The 22,348-nt window shown below is 41.1% G+C and overlaps 1 protein-coding gene across 1 annotated transcript; it reads left to right on the forward strand.

Annotated features, from left to right (window-relative positions):
* Window positions 1-11,704: 11,704 nt before the first annotated feature.
* LOC149815695 (uncharacterized) lies at window positions 11,705-21,893 on the forward strand. Its single transcript, XM_089990613.1, has 6 exons — window positions 11,705-11,935; window positions 12,042-12,149; window positions 20,896-21,057; window positions 21,135-21,306; window positions 21,391-21,464; window positions 21,548-21,893. Exons 1-6 carry the CDS (start codon window positions 11,705-11,707, stop codon window positions 21,626-21,628), a joined length of 828 nt encoding a protein of 275 aa, XP_089846739.1. The 3' UTR covers window positions 21,629-21,893.
* Window positions 21,894-22,348: the final 455 nt, after the last annotated feature.

Genomic DNA, 22,348 nt, shown 5'->3' on the forward strand with positions numbered 1-22,348 from the left:
TCATAAGGCGTATTGTTTGACTTACAATATGAAACAATATTTTAAATATGACATAAACTAAGCAAAGCATCACCCCACAAGTTATATTCTATTCTAGAACTTATAAGCATTGAGTTAATCATATCTATCAGAGTCATATTCTTACATTCTACTACACCGTTAGGATAGTATATAGACCAATATTTTTTCTATGGATTCCATGAATTTCACAAAACTCAATGAACTCATTTGAAGGTATCACCACCTCTATCAGATTTGAAAGACTTTATTTTGCAATTATGAAGGTTTTTAATCTCTGCTTTGAAAATCTTAATTTTTTCAAAAGATTCATCTTTTGTCTTCATAAGATAGGCATAAGCATATTTTAAAAAATGATCAATGAAAGTTATAAAGTATTTGTTACCCCCACGAGTTGAAGTATATATATATATATATATATATATATATATATATATATATATATATATATATATATATTGATGTAATAGGTAATACCCATTAAGGGTATTTTTGTCATTTCATTTATTGTAATAAGATGTGTCCATTAGGGGCACAATGGTAATTTTATTTTCATTTATTTTGTATAATGTCTTTTAGCTAAAGCTAAACGACATTTATGTCCTCCATAGAGTCATTGAGACCTCCCCAACAACTCTATTTCTAGTTGTTCTGTTGGGGAGGGTCCCAAGGCTCTATGCCTTGCTTGTGTATATAAAGACTGTAACCCCTCTTGTTTCTTATGCTTGTCCCAAGCAATTATTCCCAATAAGAAATATATATTTTACACAGTCTCTTGCCCATTTGTGGTTTTTTGATTGTGCGCTTATATTTAACCAATAAGTGGTCCGTGTGTATAAATACTTTTGTGTGTTTATAAAGTCCATGAGAGGCACTCTATTGTTTTGTTTTGTTTTCATTATAGTTACAAGACAAGATTCATAATTGCAAACAAAGATAAAAAAAAGTGTTAGAGAATATTATGGGACTCAAGAGACTATGGGACCAAATGGCTAAAATGGAGCCTATTTGGGATAACCCTAACGATATTTGCCTTAGGAAAAATCAAATTCTTGGGGAACAATTTTTTTAATTCATGAGAGGTCTTAGACCCGAGTTTGAACAAGTATGAGTCTGAATCATCCATCATAAGAAAAAAGAGCTTTCCACCTTTACACGAAGTATGCACAGAAGAGACTAGGTTAAAATCTATGGTTGAATCAAAAGAGTCCTTGGTCGTCTCTAGACAAGGTGCCAACACTTCTTACAAGCCTCTTCGCTTTTCTGAAAATAACTTTGGGAGGCAACAAAGCGAGGATGGAAGAAAAAAATTTAAGTCGGTAGTGCTGTGAGGCTGACTAGGCCGTCTTCGCTTTTCTGAGGATGTGTTATGCTCCCCATGACCCGTGTTGGATGTTGGTTAAGTCGGTAGTGTTGCGAAGGCACGTTTCAGCCCTTGTCAACGTGCGCGTGCTTGTGGGAGTGGTAAGGCACGTTTGGCTTGGTGGTTGAAGGTGCTAGCCGGTATGGGACGGCTATGCACGTCAGTGGTTATTAGATGCACGATGGACCATGTTCGGAAGGATTTCTTGAAAAGAAGAGTTTGTCAAGTTGACGTTCCGCTGGGTAAGAAGTTACGTGTGGGAAACACGTGCTGTGAGGCTGACTAGGCCGTGAGGCCTAGTGCCGCACGGGCCTTCCTTGGCTTGAAATGCAAAAAATTTGGCCTTGGAAAGTTAGCCCGTGACAACTGGTATCAAAGCAGGATCTTACGAGTGCCTAAGTGGTTGATGTGTTGGAGAGCCTTTGGCCGGGTTTCTCTGCATGTTGCCAAAGCATATTCGGAGCACCGAAGTCGGAATGTGATGCTTCATGGTGGAGTTAACATGAAGGCCAGTTTGTTGGAGTGGGATTGGCTATGTGGAAGGCCAACCATATAGTCAGCTCAAGACAACAATATGCAGTTTCTGTGTGGACGAGAAAGATCGTTGTTTTCCTTCATGCCTCGAAAGCTTGTGAGGCACAGTGGCGTACAAAAGGTGTGTTTAAAATGAAAGTATCCTTTGGGTCAAGTCGACATTGAAAGGGCAGTGTTTGCTTATTGCGAGCTCACAAACCACCAAAGAAGGTGCCCTATAAATCAGGGCTTATGCGCGGCAGAAGGTCGTTGTGGAATGCGGTTGACCGTTGTTGGAGTTGCTAGAGACATGCTAAGGTATGGGACTTAGTGTGTTAGAAAGTTGCAGTAACTGCGGGTTGAAGCCAAAGTGTAGGCACACCTTTGGATTTGAGGGTGCCTTGTGTGATGAGGGCAGTGCGAGGAGAAGCTCGACTGTCACTCTGTGTTGAAGGCAACACGATAAGGAGTTCCTTGATTGTTGCTCGTGTGTGCCGGCACACTCTCCACGGACCACAGTCAGGATGACTGGTGGTGTGCAGATCAGGTATGGCCAAAGAGGCATGACCTGAAGTGACCGAGCCATCGAATGGGCAACAAGAGCACACGTGTAAGGTGCTGAGACAGCAAGATGCTGTGCGGGCATGGAGACCCGGTTGAAAATGAGGACTACGCTGGGGTCCTTTGATTCCGAAAAAAAAAAAGGAACTGAATGAGAAGGTACACATCATCAGGATGGATTGCGTTGTCGAAGGGAACTCCTTAGCTGTTAAGCAAAGAGATCGTCGAGGACGACGATGGCTTGAATGGGGGAGGATGTTGCACCCAAAATCTCGGAGAGCCTTGCAACGTGCCATAGGTATGGGACTTGGTGCGGTGCATGGGGTTGAAGAGACGTATGCATGCCACTGATAGTGCCGTGTGCCCGAGCTTGGCACTGGGCTGTGCAAAGGGGTGTGGCATGTGCACGGGTTGGTGCAACGCAGGTGCTGAAAAGGTGTGTGCATGTCACTGATTTCGTCATGTGCCTGAGCTTGGCACTGGACAGTGAAAGGAGTGTGTGACATGTGCACTGGCAAGGTGCAGTGCACATTCATAAGAGGCGCGTGCATGCCACAGATGGTGTCATGTGCTGGAGTGGGGCACAGGGCTGTGCAAGGAGTGTGGCATGTGCACAAGTGTGGTGCAACGTAGATGCGGCAACAGATGCATGGATGTGTGTGAAGTGCGGTGGAAGTGCCCCAAGAGTGATGGATTGGTTGGTTGCAGCATGCATGAGGCAGTCAGGCCAACCCCGTGGCAAACAGGCCTTGCCCATGTGTGCAGAGTTTGGTGCACATGCATAACAGTGGTGTCGTGTGTTGCACATACCATTGTCATGCGTTGTGCATGTGGCGTGCGAAGCATATCATGCGGTGGGCACGTAGTTGCGGTGAGCATGGTCAGAGCTTGGCATGTGCAGCAATGTGCGCAGTGTGGGCACAGTTGCGTGCATAATCTTTGAGGCGATAATCCAATGAGCATTTGAAGTTGTTTGGGGCCAAGATCGAAGATTCACCGTGTAAATGGACTATGGGGAACACATGGGTGAAGGCAGATTTGAAGAATTCCGAAGTTGAGAAATTTATGGTTCCCCAAGTGTTATTCGGGTTCCTCTTGCTGGCAGGGGCCTGGCTCCTAAAACACCTATATAGGGGACCTCCTGTTTGAGCTGTTTGGCACATGTTGCAGCAGTTTGGCATAGGCAACCCCTATATCGCACGGGCAGCACTGGGAGTGCATGGGGGTGTCCGTGTGTAGTTCAAATCCCCCATGGGGCGTAGGCAAAGACCTTGGGTGCGTAGGCAGGCGGCCCTTGGTGCGGCGATGCGGTCCCAACCATGCCAAGTGGCATGGGGTTGTGCAAGTGAGTGCACAACATCGGCGAGCGAGTTTGGGTGGTGCTGTTCGCTATGGCAGATAATCATCAACTGGTCTACGGACTGGGGGTCGAAAGATCTTGTCCCTTCTATGGTGAGGTTATGGTGGGGGCGTGCCCATGGGGCTGCTATCTGCTCCATGGCACGCGAGGCTAAGGCTTCCGTGCGTTGTTGGCTCGGATGGTTGGGCTTGAGGAAAGGTGGCTTGCAATGATGGTTGGAGGCATGACATGCATCGGTAAAGGCTTTGGGATGTGTTATGCTCCTCATGACCCGTGTTGGATGTTGGTTAAGTCAGTAGTGCTGCGAAGGCACGTTTCAGCCCTTGTCAACGTGCGCGTGCTTGTGGGAGTGGTAAGGCACGTTTGGCTTGGTGGTTGAAGGTGCTAGCCGGTATGGGACGGCTATGCACGTCAGTGGTTATTAGATGCACGATGGACCATGTTCGGAAGGATTTCTTGAAAAGAAGAGTTTGCCAAGTTGACGTTCCGCTGGGTAAGAAGTTACGTGTGGGAAACACGTGCTGTGAGGCTGACTAGGCCGTGAGGCCTAGTGCCGCACGGGCCTTCCTTGGCTTGAAATGCGAAAAATTTGGCCTTGGAAAGTTAGCCCGTGACAGAAAGCCTTGTCTATTGAATGTTGTGTCAGCATAAACTATGGTAGATCTGATTGAAGCTTTGATAGATGTGGGTGGTCGGCGCTCTCCTCAACCAAGCGACACCCTGGATGAACCCAGGCCATCAAGTCAAATAATAAGTAGGACCCTTGAACCTAGAGAGAGAGAGATCGCCTTGTGATCTATTTATAGTGGGAAGGGGCGTGTAGAGAGGTTCACTGGCAAATGAGAGAAGTCGAGAAGGCCACCAGTGCTGTAAGTGAACTGTGATATGTGCCTAGGCGATGCCTATGGATTAGTAGGTTTTTCGACAAAGAAGGGTGGCCGAAAAGGCCTCTGGTGCCTTAGGCAGACTGCGAAAAGTGCCTTAACAAATATAAGGGTATTAAGAAAGGTGCACAGTGGCGAGGGATTCCATAAATAAAAGAAGGTGTCTCATTAAGGCATCTAGTGTTGTGGGTGTCCGTGTAAATACACATTAACAGAGTTGTGTACACATAGATGTGCACTCTAAGGGGTGCAAGGTAGTGGGGTCTTCATGTTATAGGGGGGTGTCCATTTAGGGCCTCCACTGTCATGATTGCAGTGAAGCGTCTCAAATACACTTTAAGGATTAACCTATGTAAGGGATGTGCGTGTCCACGAGCAAGTTGCAAGAGAGCTCAAATTGCTTACCATGTTTTGAATCAAACAACACTCCTGCTAGCGACACTATAAAAGCCGGATTTGTTTGGACAGAGTTCACCCCAAAAAATTGAAATTGTATGAATATAGAGGTTGGGGTTACAAGTATTTTCATCGGAATAGATCAAAAAAACAATGGGGTTTGTGTAGAGTTTTCTAAAGATAACATATGTTTTAGAGAGAGAAAGAGAGAAATTAAAAGAGAGAGCTAGAGGGAGAAGGGGTAACAAATTTTTTGAGGAGAGAGAAAACCCTAGGGGGTATTTATAGCACAAGTAGAGAGAGCCATCTACCAGGTGTTCTATTTTGATTGGCCTTCCTCAAAACCATGTTCTAGGCTCATGGTTTTGAAAAATGGTTTTGTAAAACTATGTTCTGGGCCCATGGTTTCTGGAACATGGTTTTGCAAAAGCACTTGCGAAAACCATTGGCCTTCGATGGTTTTACAAAAAAGGCAAGAATTTTGATTATTTTACTATTATTTTATTTATTTATTTTATAATTTATATAATCTCATTTAGTTTTAAGAAAATGACATTAATTTGATTCCAAATAACCAAATTGCCACTTGAGTTATGAAAATTACTGTTTTTACTCTTTTATGGTTTGGGCATTTACCTAAATATGCTTCTGAGGAGGTAATTATCATTTTACCTGTGTATAATTTAACTATTTTCTTGAAAATACCTTTAAGTCATAAAATTATCATTTTACCCTTAGACAATTTCTTATTTTCATATTATACCATTGAGTTATGAAATTATTGTTTTATCCTTGAACAATTTAATTATTTTTCAACATATATCTATGAATTTTGGATCTGGACTAATATCCAAATCTGTTAAAAATATCTATTTGGATATTATCCATATTTATTTGAAGGATTCAGTTACTATGGATTTGAATCAGTATCCAGAACAAACAAAGGATTCAAATCCTTATCTCACTTTGATCGAGCTTCTGGATCTCGAATCTCATTTAGATTTAACTCAAATTTGATGGGGTTCAGGCTTACTTCAAAAAAAAATCAAGTATTAAAAAATATGCGTAAACATGTTTTTATGTGAAAACATATTTATTGAAAAATATTTTTCATTGCAAAAATTTTTGGTAATTCATTCAAACACGAAAAGATGTTTTAACTACTGATGTATTCTTGCCAAATATGAAGAGGATTGGAAGCATAGCATGCAACCATAGAAAATTAGAGAGAACAAGCCTAGCTTCTAGAATGTACTATCCAAATCCATAATTTGAGGCGATCATTTTGCTTTGGACCTTTGTCAAATCTTCGACTTATTTGCATATCCTTCGCATAGTGACAAAATTTAAAACCACAAAATATTGAGATTTTTTTTTCATATTTCTTGCACATTTGTTGGTAAAATATGATAAAAAACAAATAAATAAATTGTAAGAAAAAATAATAATAAATACAAACCCATTTCTTCATGAAAAGCAATTGATAAAAATATAAATATTGTAATCAAATCATGAATATTATATTTTAATGAAAATATTATGATATTGTAATAAAATCACGAATATTATATTTTAATGAAAATATTATGATAATTTGCTATTAAAATGTGACTAATAATAACGCCAAAATATCCCTGATATTTGTCACATAAGGGAGGGTGGTGTATGTTCTCCCCCGATGATTCACTGAATCCCACGTCTGTGTTCGGGGGTTTGAATAAGCACCACGTATATAAGCACATGGGGCTCGTATTCCCGTGTATATTGACATCACTTAGCATTGGAGTCTGGTGTGGTTGCAAAGACTTAAGTACCCTTTCTTGCTATTCTTCTCATAAAACGATTGTTTGAGAAAATAACAAAAATGCTCTTCATTCAAAAAAGAAAAAACAAACGGTTCAAAAGAAGGACAAACATGTCTTCCATCCAGAAAGTCGAGGATGATGTTGAATCTTCAAAGTCTACACAATGAAACGAACCTTAATCATTTCGCCGATGGTGATCCGACGAAACAATGGTGAGTCGACGATCAGATGGTCATCCAGTGAAATGAACCTGAGCCATCAAAAATGTCTGTTTGAACTTTTCATCGTCATCTTCTTCTTCTTCCTTCTCCGTAAAACACTGTAAAACCCTCTCTCTCTCTCTTGAGAAGAAATCAATGGTGGCAAAGAGTTTCCCCTGGAGAAGGCCACGAACATCAACCTCTTACTCTCTCCCCCTTCTCTTTCTACTTTTGTGCACATCCAACAGACGATCCTACATTACTCCATCAAACACCGACTGACCTGCACATTAACTATAGCATCGTTCAACTTGATGAGTTGTGGAGCCTGATTCATAGTTTTTGCCCTTACAGGAGGGTGTTTGGGGGCTCCGCTGAGCGTGGGTAGCATCATTCAACTTGATGAGTTGTGGAGCCTGATTTAGAGTTTTTTCCCTTACAGGAGGGGGGTCCGGGGGCTCCCCCCCGGCGCGGGTCCCACTGTGCGGTCAGCGGGCTGGGATCTAGGGGGGGCACCCCTGGTGGGGGGCAGCGCCCCCCGGACCAAATTTTTTTGGGGCCTTGTATAATTTTTGCTTACTGAATAACACTACAAATCACTATAGTGATTTGCGGAAGACACTACAAATCGTTATAGTGAGATCCAACAACACTATAAATCGTTGTAGACCCAAAAACACTACAAATCGTTATAGTGATTTGCGGAAGACACTACAAATCGTTATAGTGATTTGCGGAAGACACTACAAATCGTTATAGTGATTTGCGGAAGGCACTACAAAACAATACAATTTTTTTTGGGGCCTTGTATAATTTTTTTATTTTCTTTCCCTCTTTTAACTATCAAAAAAGAACAATAAAGCGTTTTGTTTAATCATGGGGCTCATGTTTCCTTCGGTTGTTTCTTGCTCGAGGTTTTCGTAACACCTCTTCCCACAATTTTTCTATTTTTCTTTTTCTGTTTCTTTCCCACGATTTTTTCAATGACTCCCCTACAACGATTTTTAGTATTTTCGGGTCTCCAACAAGTCCCACAACAATTTATAGTGTTGTCGGTCTTCCAACAACAATTTATAGTGTTGTCGGGCATTCCTACATCGATTTGTAATGTTTTTGGGTCTTTAACGAGCCCAACAACGATTTATAGTGTTATCCAGCCTTCTAACAATGATTTGTAGTATTGTCGGGCCTTCCTACAGTGATTTGTAGTATTTTCGGGTCTTCAACAAGCCCCACAACGATTTATATTGTTATCCGGTCTTCCAACAACGATTTGTAGTGTCTTCAACAACGATTTATAGTTGTGGGGCTCGATGGAGACCCCAAAATACTATAAATCGCTATAATGATTTGTGGAAGACACTACAAACCGCTGTCGGAAGACCGAATAACACTATAAATCGTTGTGGGGCTTGTTGGAGACCCGAAAACACTACAAATCGATGTAGGAAGGTCCGACAATACTACAAATCGATGTTGGAAGACCGGATAACACTATAAAGCGTTGTGGGGCTTGTTAGAGACCCGAAAATACTACAAAATGTTGTAGGAAGGCTCGACAATACTACAAATCATTGTTGAAAGACCGGACAACATTATAAATTGTTGTGGAGCTCGTTGGAGACCCGACAACACTAAAAATCGTTGTAGGAGAGTCATTAAAAAAATCGTGGAAAAGAAATAGAAAAAGAAAAATAGAAAAATTGTGGGAACGGGTGTTACGAAAACCTTGAGCAAGAAACAACTGAAGGAAACATGAGCCACATGATTAAACAAAACGCTTTATTGCTCTTTTTCGATAGTTAAAAGAGGGAAAGAAAATAAAAAAATTATACAAGGCCCAAAAAAAAAATTCTCCACGCTGGTAGGAGCCCCCAAACCCCCTCTTATAAGGGCAAAAACTATAAATCAGGCTCCACAACTCATCAAGTTGAACAATGCTACCCACGCTGAGAGGAGCCCCCAAACCCCCCTTCTGTAAGGGCAAAAACTCTGAATCAGGCTCCACAACTCATCAAGTTGAATGATGCTATCCACGCTGGGAATCGTAATATATTTGTGTCCGTTCAGTATTAATCTTTACTGTAGTATCAAATACAAGCACATCATTGAACAATTCATAATCTACTCTTGACTTTGAATCTGCCCAAAACATATTCACAGCATATCCATCTTCATCCAATTGCATTGTACTAAAGAAATCAAGGTCATTGCTTGATTTCTTCTGTAAGTAATCAACCAAAGAACATATTTCTCCATTCTTCATATTATGTATCATCTTTCTTCTCAAGTGGTTTCTTAGATCTAAAGGAGCCCCCAAACTCTCCTCCTGTAAGGGCAAAAACTCTGAATCAAGTTCCACAACTCATCAAGTTGAATGATGCTACCCACGCTGGGAGGAGCCCTCAGACCTTTCTTCTGTAAGGGTAAAAACTCTGAATCAGGCTCCACAACTCTTCAAGTTGAATGATGCTACCTATGTTGGGAGGAGCCCTCAGACCCTTCTTCTATAAGGGTAAAAACTCTGAATCAGGATCCACAACTCATTTAGTTGAATGATGCTACTCATGCTGGGAGGAGCTCCCAAACCCTCCTTCTGTAAGGGTAAAAACTCTGAATCAGGCTCCACAACAGTCAATGTACAGGTAAGTCGGTGCTTGATAGAGCAATGTAGGATCTTCTGCTGGATGTGCACAGAAGCATAAAGAGAAGGGAGAGAGTGAGTGAGAGGGTTGATGTTCATGGCCTCCTCCAGGAGAGATTTCTTTCTCGAATAATCCTGTAGTCTTTAGGGTCTTAAATAATCATCTTCGGGGCACTTAAGTCTTTACAACCACTCCTTTTCTAAAATCGTCATTTTTTTGCACCAATGAAAAAGAGGGTACTTAAGTCTTTGCAATCACATCAAACTTCAATGCTAATTAATGCTGACAAACATGGAGATACTAGACACACATTCTTAAATACGTGAGCATGAGATGCCCTGTTAGGGGTAACATGTAACCTGCTGCTGTCACATAGATCCCTGGGTTGGAGTCTTGGAGAAGGGGCCCCGTGGAGTCGGGAAAATGCAAAGAACAGGTTGGGGCCTATTGCTTTGCCGTTATCGAGGTGGACGCGTGTTCTTTCAACTGAAGACTCTCTCTCTCTTTATATATATATATATATATATATATATATATATATATATATATATATAAACCGAGTAGGAATAGAAGGAGCGCGCAGGCAACACATACACGAGAGCGCGGGCCTTCCAAGAGTAGAAAGAAGGGTACAACGAGAGAGAGAGAGGGAGGGTATTGCGTAGGGGTGGCAATCGGGTCGGGTTGGCGGGTTGGCGTGTCAGCATACCTCAACCCGAACCCGACCCGTTTATTAAACGGGTCGGCTGTGGCAAACACGAACCCGACCTGTTTAATAAACGGGTAACCCGCCAACCCGCCAACCCGCCAACCCGGTTTAATAAACCAGGAAATCTCCGGCGGTTTCCCGGGAGATCTGCGCGAATCCGGCATCTCCGGATGATCTCTCCCCATCTAAATCCGCCCCCCTCGCGCAGAACACCGGCAGGCGGAGCGGCGGAGGTGCTGACGGGTGCGGCGCCACGACCGGTACGGATCGTCTCTCCTCTCCACCGGGAGGCGACTCCAAGAATGAAACAACAAAAGAAGAAATCGACAAAAAATAAATTTAAATTTGACGGAAAAAGGAAGCGAGGAGCACAACCTACCGTATGATCTGGATAGAAAAGATTTCCGCGAGAAAGAATTCGTAAAATAGTTGAGGGATGAAAGGAACGCTCACGTCTGAAAGGTTCACGTGATCTTCTCCGGCGACGTCCAACGGGCGCTGTCCGCCAGATGAGCCCGGAGAGGGCTTCTTGATCAGCAGTTTCCGGCAGCCGGATTCCTCTTTCTCGGGCCACGTCTCGAAGAGGGATTTGAGCGAGAGGACCTGCTGAATTGCCTGAGACTTGTTCCAGGACGGCCGTCGCATTCCTTCACAAGAGGTAGAAGAAGAGGAAAGAAGGAAAAAGAGTGAGAAAAGATCGCCGGAAAACTCTCTCGATCGCCGGAGAAACAAACATGGCGATCTATTCTTCCTACTTATGACCGAAAGCCTAAGAAAGCAATAGAGAAAAAGAAGAAGTGCAAAATCGGACCCTTCTCCTTAAGATATCTCCGGCAATCTTCGCGCGTGAGCTGCGAGATGTCATCCTCCGTCAGCTCCCTCAAGGGCTTGTCCAGCGGCAACCGGAATATTCCTACCGACGCCTTCATCCTCCACCACTTATCCAGGTTATCATGGTCAGTGAAGACTAGGGGTTGGCGGGTTGACGGGTCGGGCAAACGGGTTGGGTTGGAGGGTTGGCGGGTTGACCCACCCGCCTAACCCGTTTATTAAACGGGTCAGCCGGGTTGGCGGGTTGGCATACCCCCAACCCGAACCCGACCTGTTTAATAAACGGGTTACGCGGGTCGACCCGTTTATTAAACGGGTTGGCTTAAGCCCAACCCGAACCCGCCTAAGAGGCGGGTTGGCGGGTCGGGTTGGCGGGTCGTGTCAGAAATTGCCACCCCTAGTATTGCGGATGCTCTATCATGTTGGGAGTGTTGCGAGCCTCTCTTCGAAGTGGTGTCCATCGCCACCTCCCACCTTCTTCTTCTTCTTTTTGTCTCTTCAAGCATTTCTCTGAAGACGCCCACGCCCATGCTCACCAGTCCACCGAACAAGACTCGCCCTCTCATCAGCAGGAGAAGCGCCACGAAGGAGCAGGCGGGGAGCCCAAAGATGAACACGCTCGCGTTCTTCATGCTGCCCTCCCTTACGTGGTACCCACAAAAATCCGATCACCCCATTGAATTGTAGAGAGAGATGGTGATTTTTATGCGTTTTTTGAGTCTTCTTTTTCTTTTTTTGTTGGGATTTGTTTGGAAGGTTAAACTTGGGTGGAGCGAAGCGGCGATAATTTCTGGTGCGAGAGACGTCGGTTTCTCTCCTTCCATCGTCGGATCGTTCCCGAAGAGGGAGGCCGCTCTCGTGGAGGTAAGTTTTGGGAGAATATGAATTGGGTTCCTCTGTTTAGGATGGTTTGGTGGCGTGATTTGTTTCATTGTAGGATTTCTACCCTGGTCTTGTTAATTGTTTGTCGGCTATCATGCTTTTTGGTATCTTTTTCTTATTCTTTTAAACGGGTTCGCTTTTTCTTATGTTTACTGGTTAGTTTTTGTTGAAACTTTTAGGTGCTCGTATGGGTTATGGTTTCTTTATTTATTGCCCTTTCGATCATTTCGTTCATATTAATAATCAATTGGGTTTTTTCGTTAGATTTTTATAGCTCTTTATTGATCTGAGAAATCATCTTTGTTCATCTCTCAGAAGTGCAAGATCTTAGAATTTTGCTAGCATTGTCCGTTTGATTGTCATTGTGGTGTATGCTACTTACCATCTAGCTCACTTATGTTCCCATGATGCCATGATGTGTCACACGCTTCTTTGATTCTTAGTCGATGAAAGTCCTTGAATTCTATGACTATCTTCTGATTTTTCCTAAATGGTGAAAAGAAAGTATAGGATGTATGTATTTTTCCCTTTTTCCTCAAAGAATAATTCTGTTAATGTTAATAACTATCACAATACGAAGATAAGGTGTGGCAATGTGTCAAACCACAGGAAACGATTATGAGCAAAAAAAAAAAAGGTTATCACGACAAACACACAACAGTTGTGGAGGAAAAGGTTAGGTACCAAGGTCTGAAAATATGCCGCTAACTTGTGTTTATGGGCCTGCAATGTTTTGCTTCAATACTTCCACTTATGTGAGTGGTCCCAAAAAAATTAAACTCCCTCTAGATGAATTTTAGCTGCAATCTTATAAAATTATCTCAATATGTAATGGAATACTATTCCTTCCTTTGTCATACAGACTTGGAATGTTATGCAGAAAGAATTTTGGCTATAATTGCAACTTTAGGTAGCTTTTATTGGAGTTGGAAATGCATAGTTCAGGGTAGTAAACGTAATTGGTGTGCGTGTATATCTGATGGAATATAGAATTGTCATATTAGTTTCCGCCGTTTGTGATTTTTATCACTAAGATAGTTTTTATCAGTCTATACGGATATGTATGAATGATGAGTCTCCCGTAGTTGCCCTATTTTTCCGTCATAACTCAACCCTGAGAAGTATGAACAACTTGATACTTTGGACAGAGATGTGAATGGTTGGTTTTTTTATGCTCTATATTTTCCTTGATAGGTTCATTTCCTTCTAAAAAACTATGGGTTGATCAAATAATCAAATGATTGTATCCCCCAGAATGTTGGAAGTCTGGTAAGCATGAAATATGGCCTTCCTGTTCCACCATTAGGTGGCTTGATTGATATCAGAATATTCTGATGCTATTCTCTAAAGGTCCTTGTTATAATTTCATATGGGTCTGAACTTACACACCTACATGAAGCCATTCATTTTTCAAGGTACTTGTTTATTTCTTCTATGCTCTCATCAATGAAATGTTCAATGTCATAATTTCTAGCTGATATTTCTTGTCTATGTAATGCTTCTAATTGTTCTGCAATTATCGCTACTGTCTTAATGGTGGAAGAAGCTTCTTTGCAACATTGTTGTTGAGCTTTAGTCAGCTTTTTAGTTGGATATCTATACCTAACAAAAAGAACAACATGATTTGTGGCGCTTTTTGCTCAACTATGGCCAATGCTGAGCCTAGATGAATGAAGAGGGTCTGTGCAAGTGGCACTAAAACAATCCATCTACTTGACATTCATCTTCATCATTCTGAAATCCATGAAGTAGATTTTCAAGAGGAAACTGAAAGCATTTGTCTTGAAGGGCCTTAATCTAGTGCAAGGCATTCATTGTGCTAATTGTATGTTGGTCACCCTCTCAACTTCTAAAGGAGGTTTTGGCATTTGTTGCATTGAGACTAAGAATCAGGCTATTACCATTAAAAAATATAAGTATAGCTCAAGGAAATGGTGATTGGTGGATTTCTTTCCGAAAGGAAAAATACAATAGTAATGGCTAGCCGTGGAGGACATGGTAAGGTTGCACTTTTACTCCATGTGGAGATGAGGGTATGTGAATATGGATGCCCTTTTGAAGAGAATCAAGATAATTATGAGAACTGACTCTCAGACCATTGGATTTCTCACTCACAATGCAAACACCTTTTTCTCTAGGCTAAATTGAATGTTAAAGATATTATTGCTAAGTGGAGAAAATATTTCTCTAGTAAGAGTTCTTCATGGATCATGTGTCAATGGCCCAATGTAGCTTGAAAGGAGCCAAACTGGCTGCATGTCGCTTACCTTGGGGGCAACCCTATCTCTCAATAGAGGTGATTGCATCCTTTGGATGAGCACAAGAGATGGCTTAATTTGAGAAAATTCTTCTTAACTTTAAATTGTTGAGCCACAAGCCCCTCCCCTTCTTGAAAACCAATTTGATGCTTAGGCCCATAAAGTTGTGTTGTTTGTGTTGTTGGCGTCTTATTATAAGCCACTTGGAGCAGATAACCTTCAAGACTGAAGTTTTAATCTTTTGAATCAATGAGCTTGTTGCTTCAGGGACTTTGAGGCAACTTTTCATCTATGTCACATGGGTGCGGGTGCGGGTGCGGGTGCCGGTGCCGGGATGTGGCACTTCCAAAAAACCCGGGTGCGGGGGTGTGGCAGGGGCAAAAATGTAAATTTATATATATATATAATTTTGAAGTTTTAACAATTTAACATTTAACAAGTAACATTGTCATAATATCATTCATCATGCATGCAATATATCAACCTAAATATCAAATTATCAATCAAATAAGTAAAGCAATTACATAAATCAACCTAAATATCAATCAAACAAGTAAAGCATAAAAAAACTAAATTACATACCAAAGTATATCCTGATGAAGTAATGGATGCTAATAATTTTCTTCTTCTTCATCAAATGCATCATTAGAAGAAATACCGGGCTCAACTAAATCTATGTTTGTTATGTTGAAATCATGCTCTCACTCGAAGTCACACTCTTCTGGGTTTACATCTCAAAATTTGGATGTTTCATGTCTGCGTTATAAACCCAATTTGAAAATATTAAATACAATACAAGTATATTTAAATGAAAAACTAAGAAATAATCAAATAACTAAGAGAGCAAATTAGTACCTGTATTCATCATTGGTTCACGAAAGTAATCAAAGATTTGAATAAACATATATTAAATCCTCTGCACGCTTGCTGGTGAGTTTGTTTCTTTTCATGTTATGGATTTGAGAATATGTGCTCTAATTTCTTTCACAACAAGATGAACTAGCAGGCTGCGATATCAATCTTAATGCAAGACGTTGGAGAAGAGGTGTTTCTGATCCAAATGTTGACCACCATGTGATAGGATCTATATTATCTTCTTCTCTCACGAATAATGTCGGTCCATATAATCTCGAAGATGAAAATTTTTCAAACTCTTGTGTGACTTGATGTAGAAGATATGCTTCTGGAAAAAGTCTTGTTATACACATATTTCTATGTCTTGATAGCTCTAGGTCTAAATGTGGAGGAACACGATCAATACCACCAGCCCGCCACTTATTTGCATAATGTTTTGAATTAAGAGAATGTGTCATGCAATGCAAAGGAGTGTTGCTCTTATCTCATCTTCTGACTAAAATTGAATGAATATGATTAAAAAAATCTGAATCATCCAATGCAGGATTTTTTTCTTCATGCTTGAAAACTATAGCTTGTATTTTTTCAATCATATTATCCCACATTTCATAAACTCTGTGAAGCATGAGCTCATCCTTATCAACTTCTCTTAACATTTCCCAAATAGGTTGCGTAAATTGAAGGCAGTATACCACTCTGTCTCAAAACTCATCATCAAGAATGAATTTTTTAATTTCTTGAGCCTTGATATCATCATAAGCACGATAGAATATCCAATTTTCATCAGTCACCATGTTAATCAAAACATTCTTCACTCTTTTAATCATCTTCAACATCGCAATGATGGACGCAAAACATGTTTCATCGACCTTCAACAATTTCAAGTCAGAATGCTTATTAAATATAGCATTAGCACGATGGTGGTTAACAACAAAATTCTTAATGCTTTTGACATTTCTTTCTAAATCTTCAATCCATGAACATAAAGCATATGCTTGTGAATTTTCTTCTTCTTTAGGGTTGCAGATGCTCTTTAGGGCTAGATTTAAGCTGTGTGCTATATAGGGAGTCCAAAAAATATGAGGGTACTCACTCTCCAAACTCAACGCTGTATTTTTACAAACTAGAGTGTTGTCTGTAATGATTTGTATCACTTTCTGATCACCCACTTCTTTTATCACTTCTATAAACAATCCCTTCAAATACTCTGCATTTTTATATTCCCTAGATGCATCAACTGCTTTCAAGAATATTGGGCCACTAAGCGAACAAGCAATGAAATTGATCAATGAATGCCTTTGAATATCTGTCTATCCATCAGACACAATAGAAACTCCATTTTGCTCCCATGATTATTTTTTAATCTTCAGCAACCTCTCCACATTTGCCCTCTCTTCTACAAGAAGTGTGGTTCATATTTTTTCTGAACTTCGAGGCACATAACCACTCAAATTACAATTTGCCAAGGATGTTACTAAATCCTTTCAATAAAGATTTCTAGTCACATTAAATGGGAGTGAACTAGAATAAAAATACCTCGCAACTTTTCTATCCAATTCTTCTCTTTCATTTATATTGAATGATGCTTGTATCGTTCATCTACCTCCTACATTGACTTTTTTTTTTTCAGCATCTTCTTGGTGGCTTGCAAATGACACACTAACTGCACAAGAATCGGCCATTGCCTTTCTCTTCTCATATTCTTCTTGTATTGTCTTCGCATTGCCTCATCAACTTTTTTTGCATCTTGAAATGCCATGTCCTGTTATCTTCAACAAATGAACCTTCACTCTTGTGTAAGACCCAACAAAATCTTTCGCAGAGCTTGCATCAAAATCTCTTGTTTCCACCACCTCCTTCTTCAGTTTTTGCAAGTTTATCTACATGTACCCGTGTAGTGGCCCCACCTCATCAATCCCACTACAACTATCAACAAAACTAACAGCAGAACTCACATGTTGGGATGAGGATGACGCAAGTCCTTTCCCTTTATCCGTCATTTTTATCCTGAAAACACAAAAAAATACATTCAAAAATTTAAATAAATTATACAGACTGACATTATCTTGATATAAAATCACCAAGGAGGAGGGATCTGCCCCTCCCCTGCCAAAAACAGGGAGCAGGGATGGGGACTCGACCCCCTCCCTTGCCGAAAACAGAGGGAGCAAGGGGGGCTCAGCCCCTCCCCTACCGACCCAAAGGAGCAGGGTGGGGGGCTCGGCTCCTTCCCTGCCGACCCAAAGGAGCAGGGTGGGGGGCTCGGCTCCTCCCCTGCCGAAATCAGAGGGAGCAGGGAGGGGGGGGGGGGGGGGGGTCGGCCCCTCCCCTGCCGAACCACCTTTAGAGCGAGAGGGCGCAGGGGGGGCTCGATCCCTCCCCTGCCGACCCAACAAGAGAAAGAGAGGGCGTAGGGGGGGCTCGGCCCCTCCCCTGCCGACACAAGCAGAGAGCGAGAGGGCCGTACCTGTGACGAGGGAGAGGAGGAGCTTAGGAGGTGGCGTTGGGGCGTCGGGAGGAGAGGGCTCGAGCTGAGTAGCGCGGGAGAGGAGAGGAGTTATTTGGGCAAAAAAAAAATTTGCCCTAATCACTCCTTTTCATCGGTTTTTTTTTAATGTCTGAAATATGGACGAAAATGACCCTGGGTGCGTTGACCGCACCCAGGGTCGTGTTGACCGCACCCGGTGCCGCACCTGCACGTGCACCCGTGTCGCATCGCATCGACGCGGGTGCGGCACCTGCTTTGTCGAGTCCCTGTTACTTAGCTTTTCATGTGTTTATACACTGCCATTTTTTTAGAAATCTTTTTTATTTGAAGTGGCCAGAGTTAGAGGTTCTCCCTTCATGGCTAGTCTGCTTGGGAGCTCATTTTAGGTAGAATGTTTCAATAAGTGACAGAACAAGGTGGCGGTCTCTTTGGAGATGGCTTTTCAGTACTTGGTAGCAGATTTGGAATATAAGGGCCCTGAGGATATTAATGATAAAGCTAGACATATCCTCTCTGTTCATCACTTCATGCAGCAAAAGAGCAAGACTTGAGCCAAGATCAGGTGGAAACTGTTTTATTATATACTTCAAGGTGGCATCTTCTCATACTGTCCCCCCTTGATTTCTTTTGTTATTAATACAATTCTTTTTATGAGTTAAAGCTACAAGAGAAAATGTCTTGTTAGATATTAGTTTTGATAATAACAACTTTCACAAATAGTGCACATGTAAAATTTCAGTACAGAATGTGCACAGAAAAGATCTCCCCTTCTCCAGCCAACTGTTTTTAGATGGATGGGCTTTTTCTTGATTTAGCCTCACACAATTTTGGCATTAGTAGCAGTTATCATGCTATCAGCTAATATCAGGGTTCCACCAAGGCAGATTCATTTAAAAGTTAATACATTCACCTCCTCTTGCTCCAGTGTATACATGTGCAAAAAGCCCGCTTGTTATGTATAAAACCAGTAATTTTTGTTGTTTTCAGTGCATCAACTTTATGTAGTTCCAGTTATCCATCGTGGCATCTTTTTTCATGCTAGATATCTTAATGGTCCATAGGACATAACTTTCTGTACAATTATGTTATATTTGTAGGAAGTTGTGAAGGATGAATGCCCTTCATCTCGATGACATGATATCATGCTTGCTTTTTGATACTTAAGATATTTATGCAATTGATGGTTAAGTTCTCTTTGATGGGATTCTAATTGTTGATTCAATGTGATTGCAGTTGCACTACTACAGTAGGTTTGAACATTTGAATTGCATGTTGAATGTCTTCATGATGCAAAACATTGTAGCTCACTGTTTCTATAAGTTGGAGTATATGTGATAATTGGCTTCTTCATCTGAAGCATTCCCATTGGTATATAGCACTGAAATTTTTATGGTTGTTGAAATTTGCATTTGTAGTTACCTTACATACATCTACTTTTAGCAAGACTACTACTTTAGTTTTGCTTTCCACCTGTCACATGTGTATTGGTGCAGGTATGGTATATGTTACTGGAATTTCTAAAAGGTTGGTAAGGGGATACAGCCATGTGTACAGACCATAGTCACCTGTATCATTAAAGGTAATTTCTAGGAGAGATTTTCAAAAGTTGATAAATCTTGAGAATATCTCAAGAAAATCTCAGGAGTTTAAAAAATTGAAAAAAATATAAACAACAAAAAAGCTAAGAAAATAATAAGTTTTGTATTATTTTAATCTAAAAATGATGACTGCCAAAGCATATGAAAATGAGTAAGAAGTGTGAGAGAAAACACATAAAAAACAAGAAAAGTAAAGCCAGAGAGCATATAAGAAGAATAGATGAAGTGTGTGGAAAGCATAGGAGAAGCGTGGGAGAATCATAGTTGGCAAACCCGGCGATCCGACTTGGGAATCGTCCGAGTCAGATCAGATTGCCCATTGTCCAGTAACTAGGCTAGGCCACCTATCCAGCCCAAACTTGTTTTAGCCAAGTTTGGGCATGGATCGGCTAGGAATCATTCGATTCAGCATGGACTCGTCGAGTCATTCCTGAATCAGACGATTCAGGAATGATACACGGCTAACCGGTTCTAACCTGATTTGCAAAGTCGAACCATTATCCGTACCAGTTCGTTCCTAGATTAACCAGTTTTACTGTAAAAAAAATATAAATGGGGGGGGGGGGGGTCGACCGACTCTTCCCCTCCGTCATTTTCCGGAGAAGCTTCTTCCCCTCCCGTCCATCTTTTGTCGAACCTCTCTCTGTCGCCGAACACCGATGACCACCGCCAACCTCCAACAACCATTGATGATCGCCAGCTCTCTCTCTCTGTGAGGCGAGGCTTGTCAATGCTCTCTCTGTTTTTAAGAGGCTCGCCTCTGACCAATGCCGAGCATCGAGTCTCTTAGAGGCTCGCCATTGGGCCTCTGAGAGGCGAGCCGATGCTCTCTCTCTCTCTCTCTCTCTGCAAGGCGAGCCACTGAGAGGTGATGTACAATGCACAAATTTTTTTGCTGAGGGTTTTTTGTGCAATTTTGTTGGGGGTTTCTTGCGCATATTGTTGGGGGTTTCTTGCGCATATTGTTGGGGGTTTCTTGCTGAGAGGTTTCTTGTGCATACTATTGGGGGTTTCTTGCATAATTTTGCTTGTCTTTGTGTGCTTACTGCATACTGCCAAATTATATGCACAGTTTTAACTGCATTTTATGATTTTCAATTTTTAATGCATAATGCTGTTAGAAATTATTAGAACTTAGAAAGGTAGCTTATTTATTTTTATGCAGGTATTTTGTAGTTTTTGTTCTTTGATGCTTTGATTCAGTGAATTTTCTGCTTGGAGTTTGATTATTTGCATTCACATTGTAGAAAACATAGTGTTATATTCAATATTTAAAAAAAAAGTACTAAAAAAAATTAGGTCTTAACCCGTCTGAGTTACCGAGTCGACCTGCTCAACCGCGAGTAAGGGTTGGGTGATCCGAGCCCAAGTCACGAGTTTGCCAACTACTATAGGTAGAAATATCTCCTTTTTTTCATCTGTTTTTGGCGTCATGTCCTCTTTTACTGGTAGCCTTCTCGGATCAATTATTTTAATTTATTCTGTTGACTTGTACATTATTATTATTATTGTTATGTCCTTTGCCACAGTATTTTATGGATGAATGCCTGCAAAAATTGATTGAAAGAATTCAGTCAGATGAGGAATTGTCGAACTTGATAACTAGTGAGCGCATTGCCAAGCTTATCCGTATCCGCCTGGAAATGCAGGCACCTTATATATCTCGATGGCCTCAAGCACTAAGTATCCAGGTATCATGTTTGTGTCTTTACATGTTTACGGTAATGCACATTTGTGCTACGTTACATGTCATTGCATATCTTTTTAGGCACAACCAATGAATATTCCGACTAGCTTTAAGCAGCGTGCTATGCTAGTTGATGAAATTTGGCATGCTCCTGGTGATGAGGCTTCGGATATTGACTGGTATGTCAAACGTGCTGCGTTAGGAGGAACATACTCAACAACTGAGCTTTATATGGTGACTGATCACTCCCCAGGTTATCTTTACCCGCTATCCAACTTTTGTAAACTGAGATAACTTTGTGAGAGCATTTGATGTAAATCATCTCTCTTTGAACCAGATTTTCATGACACCTGGATGTTCTTGGATTATCGAGTCAAAGATGCATTTGATTTACGGAAGTCAGTCCAGGAGGTAATGCTTTGTGCATGCTGTTGTGCTTATTGAATTTTCAAAGTTAAGTCGGATACTTAATGTGCATTTCTTGATTGTCACAGGCAGCATATTTGGCAGAAGCTGTAGGGGCAGGAATTGGGAACTCATTTCAAGGATTCTTGAAGAAAGCATTTAATCAATGATGCTGAAAATGATGGCACTAATTTTGGAAAAACGTTTATTTATTTATTTTAAGTATGCTAATGTCACAAACAGATTATTAGATTGTTCTCTGTTTTGAACAGTAAGGGCAGTTATGTCATGAGATTATTGTGATCTAGGTGTGAGGCTTTATTACTTTCTGTGGAATATAATGTCCTGTTTGGATGTGAATTATGGTGGGCTGTCCCTGATGAGATTGCTTCATGTTGCAAATATACGTGATTAAGCAATATAATTTTCTGTCTATGAAATCTTTCTGATATTTGTAGATTCAGATCCATTTGGTGGATATTTACTGTGGTACTTATATTTTTCTTTATTTACCTACTTGGCTTGGATTGATTTATGTGGTAAGAGCAAACTTTACATGCAAATATGATCTGATTATCACCAGGGTAAGCTCATTTTAAAAGTTTAAAAGCTTTCTTGTTTATCAATTCCAAAAGTGGTTCCTTGACCTTCAGAATCATGGGAGGCTGAATTTAAGTTAGAAACTCAAGTGCATATGTTGCAAACCTGATCTTCTATACGATAGGTGTATTGATCAATGTGTATATGTATTTTCTACGTTGGAAATAGACCACCCTTTCAATTGTAGAGCTGCTAAACATCTTGAGCAGTGTATTGGTGTGCGTTCTTCCTAAAATGCCTTCCCATTTTGCTGCTTCTATTAAATAGATTTCAACCCGCTGTCTTGATGA

This window comes from Nuphar pumila, chromosome 15 (assembly GCF_984573655.1).
Source record: "Nuphar pumila chromosome 15, dmNupPumi1.hap1.1, whole genome shotgun sequence".
Taxonomy (NCBI): domain Eukaryota; kingdom Viridiplantae; phylum Streptophyta; class Magnoliopsida; order Nymphaeales; family Nymphaeaceae; genus Nuphar; species Nuphar pumila.